Source organism: Lygodium microphyllum, chromosome 29, assembly GCF_053477565.2.
Source record: "Lygodium microphyllum isolate KBCC chromosome 29, Lygodium_microphyllum_v1.1.10, whole genome shotgun sequence".
Classification (NCBI taxonomy): domain Eukaryota; kingdom Viridiplantae; phylum Streptophyta; class Polypodiopsida; order Schizaeales; family Lygodiaceae; genus Lygodium; species Lygodium microphyllum.
The window spans coordinates 11669071-11686090 of record NC_141163.1 but is presented as its reverse complement, the minus strand read 5'-3'; the positions used below and the strand labels follow the sequence as shown (position 1 = coordinate 11686090).

Sequence of the window (17020 nt, the reverse complement as noted above, 5' to 3'; positions counted from 1 at the left end):
CTGCACAAACCCCCAAAATTTCAGGTTCAATAGTGTATAAATGTCAGCCAATTTGACCCAGCTGAGCAAAATTTTACCAATGCATGAAAAGCCCCGATTTTTCGGGCTCCATGTCAGGAAATTTTACTCAAAAGAGCGAAATTCTAACAAATTTGGCAAGATCCCCAATTTAATTGAGGTCAACACACACACAGTCTGCAATTTCTGACCTGAATGTCACATAAATGCCCTTGGACTGCAAAAGCACAAGCTGAACCAGCAAACACATTGCTGTTCTTCCTCAACCAAAAATAAATCTATGTTGTTTGTACATGAACCAGCCACCACACGGGCAAAAAAACAGAAATTTACCAAATTCTGCACAAACCCCCAAAATTTCAGGTTCAATAGTGTATAAATGGCAGCCAATCTTACCCAGCTGAGCAAAATTTTACCAATGCATGAAAAGCCCCAATTTTTCAGGCTCCATGTCAGGAAATTTTAATCAAAAGAGCGAAATTCCAACAAATTTGGCAAGATCCCCAATTTGATTGAGGTCAACACACACACAGTCTGCAATTTCTGACCTGAATGTCGCTGCCATGCATAGAGGGGGTTAAATCTGAGAAAAGCCCCAAATTTTTGGGCTCGAGTTCGCACAAAATTGACAACTGTGCTTTCATGCACGAACTCCCATCAGTGGAAGGGAATGAGAGACATTCAGAAATTTCAGTCTTTTAACAAAAAATGATTTCTTAAAAAAAATAAAAATAAAAACGGGAGAGGAGTCCGTTGACCCGCCGTCTGGGTCCATGACTTGTCAAGCGTCACATCGCCTACCCGCCCCATGATGATCACGTTGGCAGCTGGTCTCTGGCATGTCGCGTCTGATGCCCGCGTGCCCTAAAGGTCGCGATTGCTGGTCATGTTGGCACCCTACTGCTCCATCGTCGTCACTGGTCTGCAGCATCGCGCTTGCCCAACAAATCGTGGCACCTGCCGGTCGCCACATGCCCACTGCCTCACGCTTGCTATTGCCCATCACCACGCAACCCAATCAACTGCACGCCACGCGCTCAGCAGTAGCTTTGTGTCTGTCTGTAGCCCGTCGTGAGCTCGGCTTGTTGACGAGCTGACTATCGCCATGGTCTCAGGAAGCGCACACAATCTATGCTCTGATACCACTTGTTGGAGCTCAGCTGAGAGTGACAGAAGTTCGAGTGTGTGTGAGAGTGTGACGGCTAGAGAGAGAGAGAGAGAGAGAGTAGAGTGAAGTACGATTCGTATGAGACACAATGGTCATTATTATGTGATCAAGGTTTTAAATTTAGTAAATGTTTTTCTAATCAAGATGTTTTTTCTTATATTTGTTTAATTGAAAAAGTTCAATCATCCCTACATTAAAAGTTTTCAAGCACCTAAAAACGAGGACTCCTTAAGTGAACACTCTTGAAAATCCAAAAATAGACAATAACTTCATGATATTCACCCTGAACTCTATGTCCACTTAAAAGCAATAAAAACTATTTAATCTATTTCTAACTACCCCTTATTACAATACTGAGCTAATGAAGGCCAACACAAAAACATACACACATACACACTCACAAAACTACTATAAAAATTTACACCCCCTATATTCCATTATCTAGTAGAGGTTGAAAGCTAACAAAAGAGAGCATTGTCAACTATGCCTACGGATAAAGAGCAACTCTAAAAGCATACACGAAGAAAAACATAGCAAGAGAAACTATGAGCAGCACCCCTAAAATAAAAACACAACAATGAAAGCATCCAAGATACAACAAGGCAACAATTCCCATGTAAGCCATGGCAAAGCAACCCAAAAAACACCAAAAAAGTAACCAAAACCATTAACAATCCACAATCTCTCCACTACACCAAGGCAATCACAAGGATATAAAACACAGCAAACAATAAGATCAACATTATTTTGCAAAAGGAATAGTAGGGTCAAATAAAAGTGCTCAAGATGGTGAAGGTACATTTGACTCTAACACTTTGCAGGAGCTATGCCCTAGCCTATTAAGTCTTCCATGGGCTTACGTACAAATGCCTAATGCCTAAAATAAAAACACAACAATGAAAGCATCCAAGATACAACAAGGCAACACATTCCCATGTAAGCCATGGCAAAGCAACCCAAAAAACACAAAAAAAAAGTAACCAAAACCATTAACAATTCGTAAGCTCTCCACACCAAGGCAATCACAAGGATATAAAACATAGCAAACAATAAGATCAACATTATTTTGCAAAAGGAATAGTAGGGTTAAATAAAAGTGCTCAAGATGAAGATACATTTGACTCTAACACCTTGCAAGAGCTATGCCCTAGCCTTTTAAGTCTTCCATGGGTTTATGTACAAATGCCTAGCAGAACCTCATTACATTCACCACAAAATAGTGATGCATCTTGCACACCAACATGTTGGTCATATAACCAAGAATGAATGCAACAAGCTTAATTGCTCATCCATGGAGCTTACATTTATATGGATATCATGCAAAACGTACTGTAAGCTCATTTATGCCTCACATGAAATGAACAATTAAAACCACATAAAAGTTACAAATGCACCCTATTTTATTTGAAACAAAATGACTCTAGGCAAATAGAAAATATGTGCACTACTAAATATGTCAATCATCGCACATAATTCTCCTATGATAAGAATCATAAGGAATGGGAAATCGTCTAATTAAAAGTAAGCACTTGATTCTCCAAGGTCACATTCGCGATATTTGAAAAGCCACCAATAGCTCTTGTTTTGTAACAATTCTAACACAAACTTAAGATACCTCGACACTTGTTTATGACCAATGATTAGAATCACATGTGGTCTAGCATTATAGACCTCATGATTTGTTATTCACTCTAGCCTTGTAATATAATTCTTTTGCCTCAAACTCAAGAAATTTGTTCAAAAGGTTTTATTGGCAAATCTCTTTTTTCTTTGAAAAAGAAAACTAATGATTAGAATCACATGGCATATACATGGATTTCCTTCCATGGCATTAGAAGTTAGGACTCGAGGATCATTACTTGCGACTTTCACATTCATATTGGCTTTTGATTTGCTAGATCTCAAAGTCAAGGCCTATCTAGTATTGACTCTTGAGTTCTAAGTCTCAACATTGAAGTTTCAAACTACTACATTTTGATGACAGTTGTACACTAAGCAAATGTATAGTCCAACAAATGTGACGTTTGAGCTTTCTACAAATTCACGATGTACATGTTTATGTTTTGATATTAAATTTATCATCTTCAAATTGTTTAATCTAAGCATGTGATATTGTTGAAACTAAGTAATTGTAGTACAAATTTAGATTCATAAATATGCGTAACTTTCCAAAAGCTAAAGTTTCGGGAGAGGATCAAGGGATCAAAAGCTCGACTATCAAATTTTTTGCATCCCTTCAACCAATCCTTCAACTGGCATCCTGAGTGCTACCACAATAGCAAAGTTGTCTCTTTTGTATGTCCTAAGTCCCAACTTCTGGCAATAGTAGTGCGATTGCATATGTATCACTAGTTATCTTGAGTCTATGAGATATTGTTGTCCCTCCATCAATTGTTTCTGAGTATTTGGTTACTATCATTTCAATCTCTACTGAGGCTGTTGTACTATTTCATCTAGCAATACACATTTGAGTATTTTCTTCATTGAGTATCTTGGCGTTTGTTTTTCATTGCTTTAACTATATCAAAAATTTGTACACCAAGTGTTGATTGTAGATTAGGATGTTGGTGTCGACCTATGTCGGCTCTGAGTATGATCGCCCTTTACTTTGTGGTGGTGGTGCTTGGATCGAATTACACATGGTGACCACAATCATTATTCCTCTGTACGCTAAGTTAAATGCATATGTGTTAGGCCAAAGATGGAGCATTTCAACAATGGAACATCTCACAATAGTGACATTGCATCTTTCATATTTTAACCTCCAATTTGCAACCTAGCTCACAATTGTCATGCTTATGGTTAAGGGGAGCTTCAAGGAAAAAGCATAGACTTTAAAGAGCAATTACAACTACCCTTCATCACAACTAACCTTCATTGCACAACCTAAACCCAAGTTTAGAGATGATTTATACAAATCAACTAACATGGGATAGCCTTAGGATCAAGCCTCTATATAGCTTGCATCTAGCTCACCTTTTTCCCTTGTAATATCTTTTGAACTGCAAACACCTTAATTTGTTCTTCTAATCCCCAATCACATTCAACCTCTCAAGGAATAATTGAGTCAATTACCTCATATATAGACTAACCATTGAAAATTCAACTATTATTACACCTACATACTTTCCTTGTTTCAAAATGGAACCTTTGCATTTGTTGCAAGCTTATTCGAAGAAATGAAACTTGCTACTACAAATCACAAGTAACACTTTGTATCTATGATACATTCAAGAGAACATGCATATGAACACAATAGAAGTCAAACTTTAAAGCAATCATGACTAACACCGCATACTAAACTAAGGTTCTCACAATAATGGCCAGCACCATGAGCAATGCTTGTGAGTTATCCATGCCCTAGTCATTGTTCAAAGAAACCACCAAACTTCATCAACCTAAATGTAAGCAAATTGAGATTAGCAAATATCAATTTGCCACTCCCTTGATCATAGCTAAAGTTAAGGTTCAGCTAAAACTTGTTGCAAATCCAATCGGAGCTGTAAGATACTTGAGGACTTTCTATGGACATTACAACATCCATCTTTGGATTACTTCTAACTTGCACTATATTCAAAAGAATAGATTGTTCCATATCTCTAGAAGTTTGAAGTACCATGAAAACCATGCATTCATGCAAATTACAAACATGTCGGCTATTTCCAAATCTCTAATCCAGTGTACACACCTATGGACATGTAGGATGTTACTATTAGGCCATTACACATAATCTCGAGACTCACAGTTTAGTTTGTAAGCAGAATTTGATTAAGATCCTAGAAAATTCATCTTTATTTTTCCCTAATCGCTCAATAAGCAAAATCTGATCAGCATATAAGATGGACACGTCTGTGAAAACACCCCTCATTCTAAATTTCCACTCTAAGACAGAAAGAAAAACAGGACACCTCTCTTCAGCTTTTCTACAGACTCTTTTTTATCTTCTTGAAAATGCTTCCTTTTTCTTTTCTTAATCTAATTTTCCAGCCCTACAGGATTGATCCATACCCTTTTCCTCCCAATAGTCCAGCTCTTCGAGAACACCAGCTTTCCTTCTGCTGCTGGGCCCACACTGCTTAGACCTTAGTCCTGTTATGATGCTTGTTTTTAGCTTGCAATTAAGGACAAACCTTTAACCAACCAAAAATCTACACATCCAAACCTTTCAGCTTTCAGCTTTTTATCAAATTCCAAGACCTGTTTGCCCATTTCGATCGACTGAAAACTGAATGTAATAATAGGCTGTTCAACGTCCTCTTTTATCTGTGAAGTGTTTCTTTTTTACTTAACAATAGGTAAATGTGCCAATTCTCTCATGAAAATTCCAACATCCAGTTAAATTTTGCTCTAATACCCGCAGAATCCTAAAAGTTCGTTCTATCTCAAATATTTTGCCAAATCACACAAAAAACGATCATTCAAAAAGCATGTTGCAGTAATTTCTAGTGGCATTTCTCAACATTGCAGTTCGTAGCTTATAAAGCATGATTTAGATTAAAACCCATTGTTACATGCTTTGATTTTGCACTTACCTCCTCAGTCATGCCACCTCCAACACTTGAAATGTGTACACAGGGCTTGGCATGCCAATGCAGTGGTACCTCCACACCGTCAACTTCTGGAGGCAGAGAATCTTCATCCGTCTCTACTGCTTGTATCTCTACCTTCTCAGGCTCAGTCTCTGGCTTCTGTGCCTCTTGCTCCTCTGGCTCTATCTTCCCTGTCTTCTGATTGTCTGTCTCTAGCTTCCCTGATTCCTGGTTGTCTGTCTCTGGCTTCTCTGGGCCCACCTTCTCTGGCTCTTGCTTTTCAGGCTCCAGGTCCAGCTTTTCTGGCTCCTGCTGTTCCACAATCTCAGAAACAAGCGAAGAAGACACGGGTGGAAGATCTTGTTCAGGCTTTTCAGCCTCCTGCTCAGAATTACGGACGTCATTTTCATTAGGAAGAGTGCTGTCCTCTGTTAGGTGCACGTGATGTGCAAGCGCTTCATCACCATCTGCTTCATGTGAATCTGGCTCCGCTACAGTATCACGCGAGACAGCGACATGCTCCGCTGCAGGCTCCAAGTCTTTGGCTTCCTCAATAGGACCGATGGAGTCGTCTAACTTGTGCTCCGTGGGAGGTACTGCGTCCCCCGCATCCTGCGTGGGAAAAAGCGATGGAGAAGCAGAGGAAGGAACGGGTGGAGCTTCGTCTGCCCTGTCTGGAGGATCGATGACATCTGTCTTGACGTGTCCATTGCTGCAAGGTTCGGCCATGGCGCCAGCCTCGACCAAGGACGCCACCAAAGGCTGTCCGGGAGAAGCCAGACTTAGCTCGCCAGAAACCCGGGGGGGCTGGTCGTAGGGAAGGAGAAACCCTAAATCTGTCTCTTTCCTCTCTCTCTCTCTCTCTCTCTCTCTCTCTCTCTCTCTCTCTGTTCGTGTCTGGTGGTGTAGTCGACGTGAAGGAAGCAGCGATCTTTTTTATTTTGGTTATTCGACTCGACGTTCAAAACGGCAACAACAAGGCATTCCTCGAGGCTTCAAACAATGGAGTACCTGCATAACATCATTTGAGCATAAAAGCACAACAAAAGAGATTGCATACTGCACGGCTACCTTTTGTTAGCATTGGCTATCACCATTTCCTACACAGGAGATGTGCATTCCCAATGGGATCGTGGCATAGTGGATTGAGTGTGTATGTTAGGTTGTACAGGTGCATGAGTTTCATCATTGCATCCTGTATTCCTCGGGACACATTATAAATCTATTCCATCCAAAGGAGATGTAAATTACGATGTTTTCACAGAAGTATTGGCTACTAGAATAGCCTCAATAGTGCAAAAATGTATTAATCCTTCCAATGAGCGGAATCAATGGGATGACTACATATTATATGCATGCTTAAGTGTTCAAATCCTAGATTGAGCGGCTCAACAGTGCCTTACCCTTAGGGTGCAAAGATTGGGATGAGACCCAATTACACATATCTCAATAAATTGACACATTAAACAAAACTATATTAGTCCATGTCAATATGGGTTAATTAAAGGCAAAGATCTTTTGGATAATGTCTTGAATATCATCGTGGTGTTGAGATGGGCTTCCATCTCTCAGCAAAAAATCTTCATGATGCAAGTTGATGTTAAAAAAGCTTTTGATAAAGTGGATTTGGAAATTTTAAAATAAATAGACTGTGTTGAGAATGGGCTTTCATGAGAAGATAATCAATTTGCCTTCCATTCTCTCAAAGTGGGATATGCCCTTGTTTTCATCAATGGGTCTCTTACCAACCCATTAAAAGTGCACAAGGGAGTCAAATAAGGCTATCTTGTGAGCCCTATATTATTTGCTATTCCCACTCATTTATTCCTTTTAATTGACGTAATGGCACAAAATGGCAAGCTCAAAGGAATACAATATAGGGGCAAATGCTTGGTGGGACAATGGCTTCTCGAATTAGCCTCCTAACATCTTATCTCACAACTGTGATTGAAGATTCTTTATTGCAACCTAGCTGGAATGGAAAGGTGATCAATTGGGGAGTGATCTTCAGGTATCTAAAATTTCATATGAGTTAATAAATCGATAATTTTTTGAAGGCTAGTTGGATCCTTGAAAATATTAAGAAGAATTTCAACTACCGGAAGTCTACTTCATGGCCTCTCCATGCAAATTTCAATATCCTACAAAATTTTATTTACATCAAAATTAGGTTTTACCTTCCGTGGTTTGTTGGAATAAATGTCTACTTAAGGTTTGGGATTTCTTAACAAGTAAGTTTTTATGGGGCAAGTATAAGAAAGCTAAATACATTACTCGTATCTACATGGATCATTTAAATTTTCAAAACGGAGAAGGAGGTCTCCAATTGCTAGACTTAGGTGTTGAAGCAAACATCCTAGTAGCCAGGTTAATTGATAGATTATTGGATCAAAACACTCCTAGTCGAACATGATGTTAGATATTATTGTTTGCTACAACAAGGAGCTATGTGTGAAATGGAATATGGGAAAGTTCTTTGAAGTGCATGTGCAAGGCCTCATCCTCCATCTTCTCTTTTTCGAGGAGGAATTTGCTTAAGAGTGAGCTTGTTAATCAATGTTGGATGACACACATGAAGGACAGTGTGTATTGGACTTTTCAACTCCCTTTGGATCATGTGCTAAAAAGGAAAGGAAGCTCTCTAGCAAATAGAGGTATCTAGCCAGGAGTGCATGAAATCTAAGTGATGCTATCAAGTCCCATTGGCTTGTGTGCTAAAAAGGAAAGGAAGCTCTGTATCTAAGAGAGGTGTCTAGCTAAGAGGACCTATAATCTAAGTAATGCTTACAAGCCAACATGGGAGTTCATTGCTACAAAGATTAGGCAACTCAATGAAAGAGGGAGTCATGATAGTGCAAGCATCACCTTGCCTCTCAATGTAGAAGGCAATAACTTATTACCAATGCTATGTACTCCTATTACCAATAAGATACTTGGCAATAGGGGAAATACTACTAGTTGGATCAATAAAGTTTGGGGTGTTTGCATCTTTGATAGTAAGTTATTTGGTACCTTCAAAGGTCTTTGGGTAGTTAAGCTTTCACTCAAGGATAGAATCATTGCTTGGTGTGTCATTACGGGAGCTTTCTCAACAAAACTAACAAGCTTAAACTTAGAGGTATCATAAATGGTGATTGCAAGTGTGGGGAAGTAGAAATGATGGCTCATCTATTCCTAAATAGATACATTGGCATAAATTCTTGGTGAAGAGTTCTTCTTACTTGAAATGCTTTGAGTTGGATGCTGATCAATCAAAGTTGTGTACTTTAGGGAGCAATTTCAAAGGGGGCAAGATTGTGTTATTTGGTTTACACATCATCAAGATCTAAACACTTTCATGAAATTTAGAGGTCCCGAGTTCAAATGGTATTTCAAGGAAATATTCTCAAGATTAGTTGGCAAAATATTAAAAGTATTGCCTAGTGGCTCTAATGCATGGATTATTTAATGAGTAACATAAATAGGGATGATTTATTTTGTGTTTGTTGTGGGTTGTACTCTCCGTCGTCCCGGATGCGCTAGATTTGTTAGTTTTGATGTGTCAAAATCTAGTCCAATTCTCCAAGGTCTGATTCTGTAATATCCGATTTTAGGAATCGGATGTCCAATTTCATAGGTGTTTGATTTGAAGTGTCCAATTCTGGATGGTCTAATTTTCGAGATCGAACAGGGTATGTCCGATCAGATAGGATGGGTTGGTTCAATTGACAAAATCAGACAGGGGTGATCCAAGCGTCTGATTTCCAAAATCAGATGAGGTCACAAGTCTGAGTGGGCCAAATGGCTGAGGGCTGATTCTAAATTACTTATGCTTTGAGTGCACAATGTTGTAAGGCCCTTGACTGAGAAGAATATTGTATGGGTCCCAAATTAGACAATAGAATGAAGGTAATCTTATAGATTGAATGGTTATGAGATGGCTATATGGACTTGACCTTGGGCCAAGGGTAAAGAGTCAATAAAGATAATGGAATATACACAAGGAGGTCTTAGGGTTGGCAAGGGTCCAAAGGTGGAAGCATTAAAAGTGAACGATAGAGGGAATATTCCCTTGACTTTCATATGATGTATATATGGTTGATGCCCAATGACTTAGTCAGACAGCATGGGCAGTAAGTCATGCAAACCTACCCACGTGCATCTATGACTAGTCAATTTCCAACACTATATTTGTAGACAATGCTGCCCTCGAGCATGTCGTGGCTATTTAAGCATTCATATCCTCACACCTACACTTATTCTCCTTCATCCAACATTTATCTAAATCATCATTGAAGCACATAGCTAGAAAATGGTGCAACACAAGATGGGGCTCTTGGATTTATGCACCCATTTATGAGGACTCTAAGATTCAAATGAGGCAAGGATTGTGTTCTTTCATGGCCATGAACACTTTGTTGCACGATCTTGCAAACTCTAATAACTAAGTTAGAGTTTACATTTTTTGTGGATGTGGGTATTATGATGTATTTAAAGTTCCTGTTGCTATATAGTGTAGACTCTATAAAGAAGAAGGGCAAAAAACTACCATGAGAAGACAAAGACTCCAACAAAGAGGAATCTAAAACCATGATGAAGCTAATGTTGTACCCTATGTGAAGGAGAAGGCAACAACCCTTTAACATGAGAATGTTTCAAAAGCAAATATAGAAGAGGCATCTCAATAGACCAAGGACATGCATGCAAGGGAACAAAATGGAAAATTCCATCACAGGTAAGGACTACGCATCTACCAAAGCTCTCCATTGTCGAGGCTTATGTTCTATGCTAATGATTGTTTTTAGAAAACCAAAGGTGCAACATTCAACCTACACAAAAGACGCGCATAGATAATAACTTCAAAGATAAATCTAAGGGTACATAGTGAAACAAATTAAAAAGGTATGCCAATAGATTTCTATAGATCTTTAACAAACAACTAGCAAACAAATGAAGCAAAGCATTTGCGCAAAACCAAATGCATGCTATCATAATGTTGTAATGGGCTAATGACTATTATTAGGGAGTGCATGACTAGTGTTTTGCTCTTGTGATGCCATATATGCATCATCCTTGTTCTAGGCACTTTCTCATGTGAATCGCATACACGAATATATGAGTTAAATCGACCACATATGAGATAGCCACCCATAGTAGCCACACTATCATCTATTTGATATCATATGTCTTCAATAAATTGACATTCAAAAGGTGGAGAATGTGCGTGGTACTCAAATCCCATGAGCATAAGACAAATCCAATGCACATACGGTAGCACACGTACCAATCAACCATCATCAAATCAATGTATTGTCTTCCACAATTTAATTTTCAAAAAAGTAGAGAAATAAGTAGTGCTTCTACTCCCTACAAGCTTTGGAGTAAGAATGATTCTCTTGCCCTTGTCTTTGCACATATTGCTTCCTAGACACAAGGATATATAAGAACAATGAATAAATACAATTTTCAAGAATCCTAGCTAATTTAATTAGGTCCTTCTTTCCTAATATCCCAACCATGCAAGTCATACTATAATACCACTAGGTTTTGTATACAAAATTTTCCCATTTCACATGTTGCATGAAGCCCTAAAAATAGAGTTTGATTCTTATCTCCCAAATTGTTTGTGAGAGGAGGTGATGAGGATCTGCAAAGTTAAAGGATTGAGAGAGCAAGCACACAATAAGCTTTTATGGATACTTCATTACCCTTGTTCTTCATTATCTTACTTATATATGATTGTGTGTCTATACCTGTAGAACGGGTGCTCACCTAGACTTTAGCCATCAATCTTTACAGCAAATAGCCTCCCACTCAAAGGCCAGCGTGACTTTAAAGGAGAATAATGGCTAAATATACTATCCAATGCCCATCAACACTCTCTAGTGTGCAAAGCACTTAGAAAATAATATACTCGTGAGAAGATATGTAGGGTTGTCATCTATATGAAACTTGACAAGCTCAACCACTTTTCTCAAAATGCATTGTCTTTGCATGAAAAAGACGATTCCCTACCACCTAGATGGCCCTCTAACTATCACTGTGCAAAGTGGGTGTCTCTCTTGCAATATCCAAACCTCCCACTAGATGAATAAGCCATATAGCTCCCTTGCATGTCTCAATGGTTGCAAAATATTTTTCCTCAATGGTAGATAAGTCTATACATGGAATCGAAAGACCCATGAGAATGTACTTCCTACAAATGTGAAGACAAAGCTTCTCATAGATTTCCTAGAGTCCACATTCCATGCAAAATCAAAATTTACATAGTTGAGGATAGGTGCATCCTTCCTTTAAAAAGCAAATGCACATAACTCTAGTGCCATTCAAGTATCTCATGATACTCTTTATTGTTTCTAAATAGTTATTGCTAGGGTTTGCCATAAACTTGATAATCACTCCCACTACATAAGTAATGTGTAGATGTGTAGCTATCATATCATACATCAAGCTACCAATCATGGATGCACAAGGTATATTGGACATTTCAATATTTTGCTCATTAGACTCAGGATTTTCATATTGACTATTTTTCAAATATGGAGGTAATGGAACATTGATAGACTTCCCCCTCTCCAAATTGAAATGTTCAAGTACCTTCCCAATGTACTCCTTTTGAGACAAATAGAGAACCTTCTTATGTCTTTGTCTCCTAATTCACATGCCAAAAATATGATTTCTCCTTCATGTCAAAGGTTTTATGCAACCTTTTATTCAACGTATCCCTATCCAATAATGACTTATTGGCAATAAACATGGCATCCACATAAAGAATCAAGATCTTAAGGCTATCATCCATAGCCTTCCCTATATATATGCAGTAATCTGTCTCACTCTTTGTATAGCCTTGAGACCTCATGAAATCATCAAAGTTATGATACCATTCCCTAGGGGCTTGCTTCAATCCATATAAGCTCTTATTGAGTTTAAATAACACAGATGTTCCTTTCCCTACACAACAAAGCACTTTTGTTGTTGCATATAAATAACTTCGTCCAAATCTCCATGCAAAAAAATTGTCTTAATATCTAGTGGACAATATCTATGTACTCATTGGCAACCAATGCAAGTGCCATACAAGGAGTGGTTATCTTGACTATTGGTGAGAAGATCTCATCAAATGTCTATATATTTCTCTTGTTTAAAGCTCCTTCTTGCTGCCAATCTTGCCTTATGCTTAGGCAATGCATATGATGGGGACATTTTTAGCTTGTAGAATCATTTTCATGGTAATGCATGCTTGCCCGTAAGAAAATGAACCAATTCTCTAAGGTTGCATTCTTTACTGAATAGTCCATTTTTTACTACACATCCTTGTTCTAGTTATGTTTATCATTCCCAATTGTAGTATCATCAAAACGTAAAGATCCTCTACAATTTCTTACCATGACATAATCAAGTGATGGAGTGTATCTCTATGGGTGGTCTAGAGACTCTTGTAGGTTTTCACAATACTTGCTCAACCCAAGCATATGGTTGTCTGAACTATCTATCTCGTTGTATGTGAGGCTAGCTACTTGATTATGGCACTCCCACCTCAAAGTTTTATTGTTGTCCTAGCCTCGAATCATGTAGCAAGTCTTGCATGCTACTCATATGATGGCTATCCATCCTATTGGGATACCACATTATAGATAATAGTTTTTATGGGCTATTTATGCATATTCTCCATATTGAAGATCACATCATGGTTGTGCACTATCTTATTAGATCCCATCTCTCTCGAGCCTCCATATGATGGCTATCCATCCCGTTGAGGTACCACATTGTAAATCTTAATAGTTTTTATGGGCTATTTATGCATATTCTCCATATTGAAGATCACATCATGACTGTGCACTATCTTATTAGATCCCATTAGTGGTATCCCATCTCTCTCGAGCATCCATATGCAAGAAAAATGCATTTCCCTAATTGAGGATCAAGACTGTTTCACTTGTCCTTTGAAATGTACATATGAGCTTCACAACCAAACACACACAATTGATTGTAAGATGGTTTCTTGCTAGGCCACACCTACTCATGAGTTTTGCCATCCAATGGCTTGCTACATAATTGACTAATTAGGTGAATAGCTATCTTAATAGCATCGACCCAAAATCCATAGTAATACACGCATTAGGAAACATCCATTGAACTCTTTCTTGTATGGCCCTATTCATATTTTTTGCATTTCCAATTTGAGCTAGGTTTCGGGAGCTATCAACTCTCTCTACCCCACATCTCACAAAAGTTCTAAAAGGTATGAGAAGTATGTTCCCCACCATTATCAGTCCTTAACCATTTAAGCTCCTTGCTAGAGAGCGTAACTCAATAATACATACACATTGATGCATTTAAGATTCAACAATTTAAAAAAAGTAATAAAAATGGGTACCTCAAGTGTGGGAGGGTACACTTGACTGCATCCAATTCTTGCTTCATGTACTTAGCCCAAATGCATATTTTTAATAGTAATATGCATGAGAGAGAGAGAGAGAGAGAGAGAGGAGGAGGAGGAGGAGGAGGAGGAGGAGGAGGGGGTGAGTGATAGAGAGATTTTTGGGAGAGGGAGATAGATATATACATACATTTCTAGATGTGAAAACTTATGTGTTCTTTTATATTATTCATAAAAAAATTTATGTCTCAAAAGAGTTGGTCATTGCTAAATGGGGAAAGATAATCCTCTAGGAATCTATTTCCAAGTAAGCATGTAGCAACCCCCCTTGATACCACTCACAGGACCTTGATCATGAACACTAGCTAGGCATCATCATGCAATGGGAACTTGACACAAATAGACAAGGAGTGCATAGTGTGACATAACTCAAAATGATACAACCATGTCACAACAAAAATCCATTGTCAATTTAGGTATCTTCACATTTATAAATTCACATGTGGATGGCGCTTAATTTGTATGTTTATGAATGTGTGGTGTTTTTATTTTCTAGGATTGGCCATTCATCCTTATCATAGCTATTGTGAGTGCCACCACCAACATCATGCCCATCTGGCTCCCTCCATAGGTCCCACCTCCTCTACTCAACCAACACACATGTTTATTGACTCTAGGAGTGGAGTGCTAGATCAATGTTACTAGCAGGGCAATGTAATCTAGAGGTGGCCTCATTTTGCATTAGTGCATGTGAGATCTAGTGGACATTACATGCCTAGGGTTCACATACACTGGCTAAGTTTTAAGTTACTTGAGTGTAGTTTTTATTTATATGTTTTTACATTTGTATGAAATGCATATCAACTCATTTATAGAGACTAAGATGAGAAAGATAATAAATATTTCATTATAGTGCTACATCAAGAGTTTGGGGTTGGATGGAGTGAGAGTGCCCTTCTTCAAGAGATGGGAAAAATATTGAGATCATGTCATGTGCACAATACAAGAATAATCCTTATGCAATAGAGAGAGAGAGAGAGAGAGAGAGAGAGAGAGAGAGAGAGAGAGAGAGAGAGAGAGAGAGAGAGAGAGAGAGAGAGAGAGAGAGGGGAGGAGGAGGAGGAGGAGGAGGAGGAGGAGGAGAAAAGGGAGGGGGAGAGAGATAGAGGGAGAGAATAAGAGAGCTTTTTGGGAGAGGGAGATAGATATATACGTACATTTTTAGATGTTCAGACACATGTGTTCTTTGATATTATTCATAAAAAATTTAATTTCTCAAAAGAGTTGGCCACTAGTGAATGTGGAAAGACAATTCAAGTAACTTCACATTTATAAATTTGCATGTGCATGGTGTGTAATTCATATGTTTACAAATGTGTGGTGCTTTATTTTCTAGGATTGGCCACTCATCCTCAGCATAGTTGTTGATAGTGCCACCATTGACACACCCATTTGGCTCCTTCCATAGGTCCCACCTCCTCTACTCACCCAACACACATGTTTATGGACTCTAGGATTGGAGTGCTAAATAGATGCTACTTGCATGGCGATGTAATCTAGAGGTGGCCTCATTTTTCATTAGTGCATGTGAGATCTAGTGGACATTACATGCCTTCGGGTTCAAATACATTAGCTGTAAGTTTTTAATTGCTTGTGTCATCTAGTTTTTGTTTATTATTTTTTACAATTGTATGAAATGCATAGTGCTTGAAGTGAGTATGTAGATATCAAGATGAGAAAAACTATAAATATGTCCTTGTAGTGCTACATCAAGCGTTTGGGGTTGGATGCAGTGAGAGTGTCTTCCTTCAAAAGATGGGCAAGCTACTAAGATAATGTCATGACAATGCACAATACTATAATAACCCTTTTGCAATACATAGCCACGAAGAGAGAGAGAGAGAGAGAGAGAGAGCCGATGTATCCTATGAGATAAAAATCAAAATCCAACTTTGTGTTGCATCATATCACCGTGAAAGTGAAAAACATGCATCCTAATATAAGGCTAGTATCTAAAATTACAAGGATATTTACGTTTAAAAATAGTATGTACAATATATCTACATACTACAATTGACTCATTGAATCGCAAAGGCTCCACTCTACTAATGTGTTTAGGGGTAAGTCTTTGATTCCTCACAATCATGGCTTAGATCTGATTGTAATACAAACCCCTCAATCATGGACTTTGTGGTCGAGGTCATATTTATGCTCAGCAAAATGCATGGCATAGTCTAGTGTGATTTCATGGCATGGGATAGGTATAGTCTAGTAGGGTGACTTTATGTCTATTGAACTAGTAACGCTTGTAGAGTTTGGTGAATGAATAAAATCTCTCACAACTCTCTACATTGGTCCCTTTGTGGGGGTTGGTATCCTATATCATAGTAGTGCTATGCAACACCTCTATAGCTCTAAGAGGAAATTCCCTAAACATCCCTAGTCCTCATACTCCATAGCACAACCGAGAGTTCCAAAGTCTTCATAAAAGCTCTAGAATATATGAAAAGTATAATCCCCAACATTATCAATACTTAAGCATTTAAGCTTCTTACTAGGGAGCTTAACTCACTAATATCAACTACACTTAAATTTATTCATGACTCACATAAACATTGATGCACTTAAGATTGAAGTTTTAAAAAAACAATAAAAATTGGTACCTCGAGTGTGGGAGGATACACTTGAATGCAATGAATTCTTGTTCTGTGTACTAATGGACCCAAATGCATATTTTTCATGATATTACATATATGGGGGAGAGAGAGGGAGAGAGAGGGGGAGAGAGAGAGAGAGAGAGAGGAGAGCGGAGAGAGAGAGAGAGTAGAGAGAGAGAGAGAGAGAAGAGGGAGAGGGAGAAAGAGAGAGATGGAGGGAGGGAGGGAGAAGGTCGAGAGAGATACATACATACATTTTTTAATGTGTGGATATATGTGTGTTTATTAT

General features: G+C 38.4%; 1 protein-coding gene across 3 annotated transcripts in view; it reads right to left on the bottom strand.

Annotated features, from left to right (window-relative positions):
* The window catches only part of LOC148010383 (uncharacterized), a 43711-nt gene extending 36977 nt beyond the window's left edge, over positions 1–6734 (bottom strand). For 2 of the 3 annotated variants that reach the window (XM_087672000.1, XM_087672001.1), the window contains exon 1: positions 5719–6733. In XM_087672000.1, coding sequence (XP_087528126.1) covers positions 5719–6444 — 726 coding nt within the window. In that variant the 5' untranslated portion in view covers positions 6445–6733. Of the gene's footprint in view, positions 1–5718 lie in introns of all 3 variants that reach the window. The other variant, XM_087672002.1, reaches the window with a different exon arrangement.
* Positions 6735–17020: the final 10286 nt, after the last annotated feature.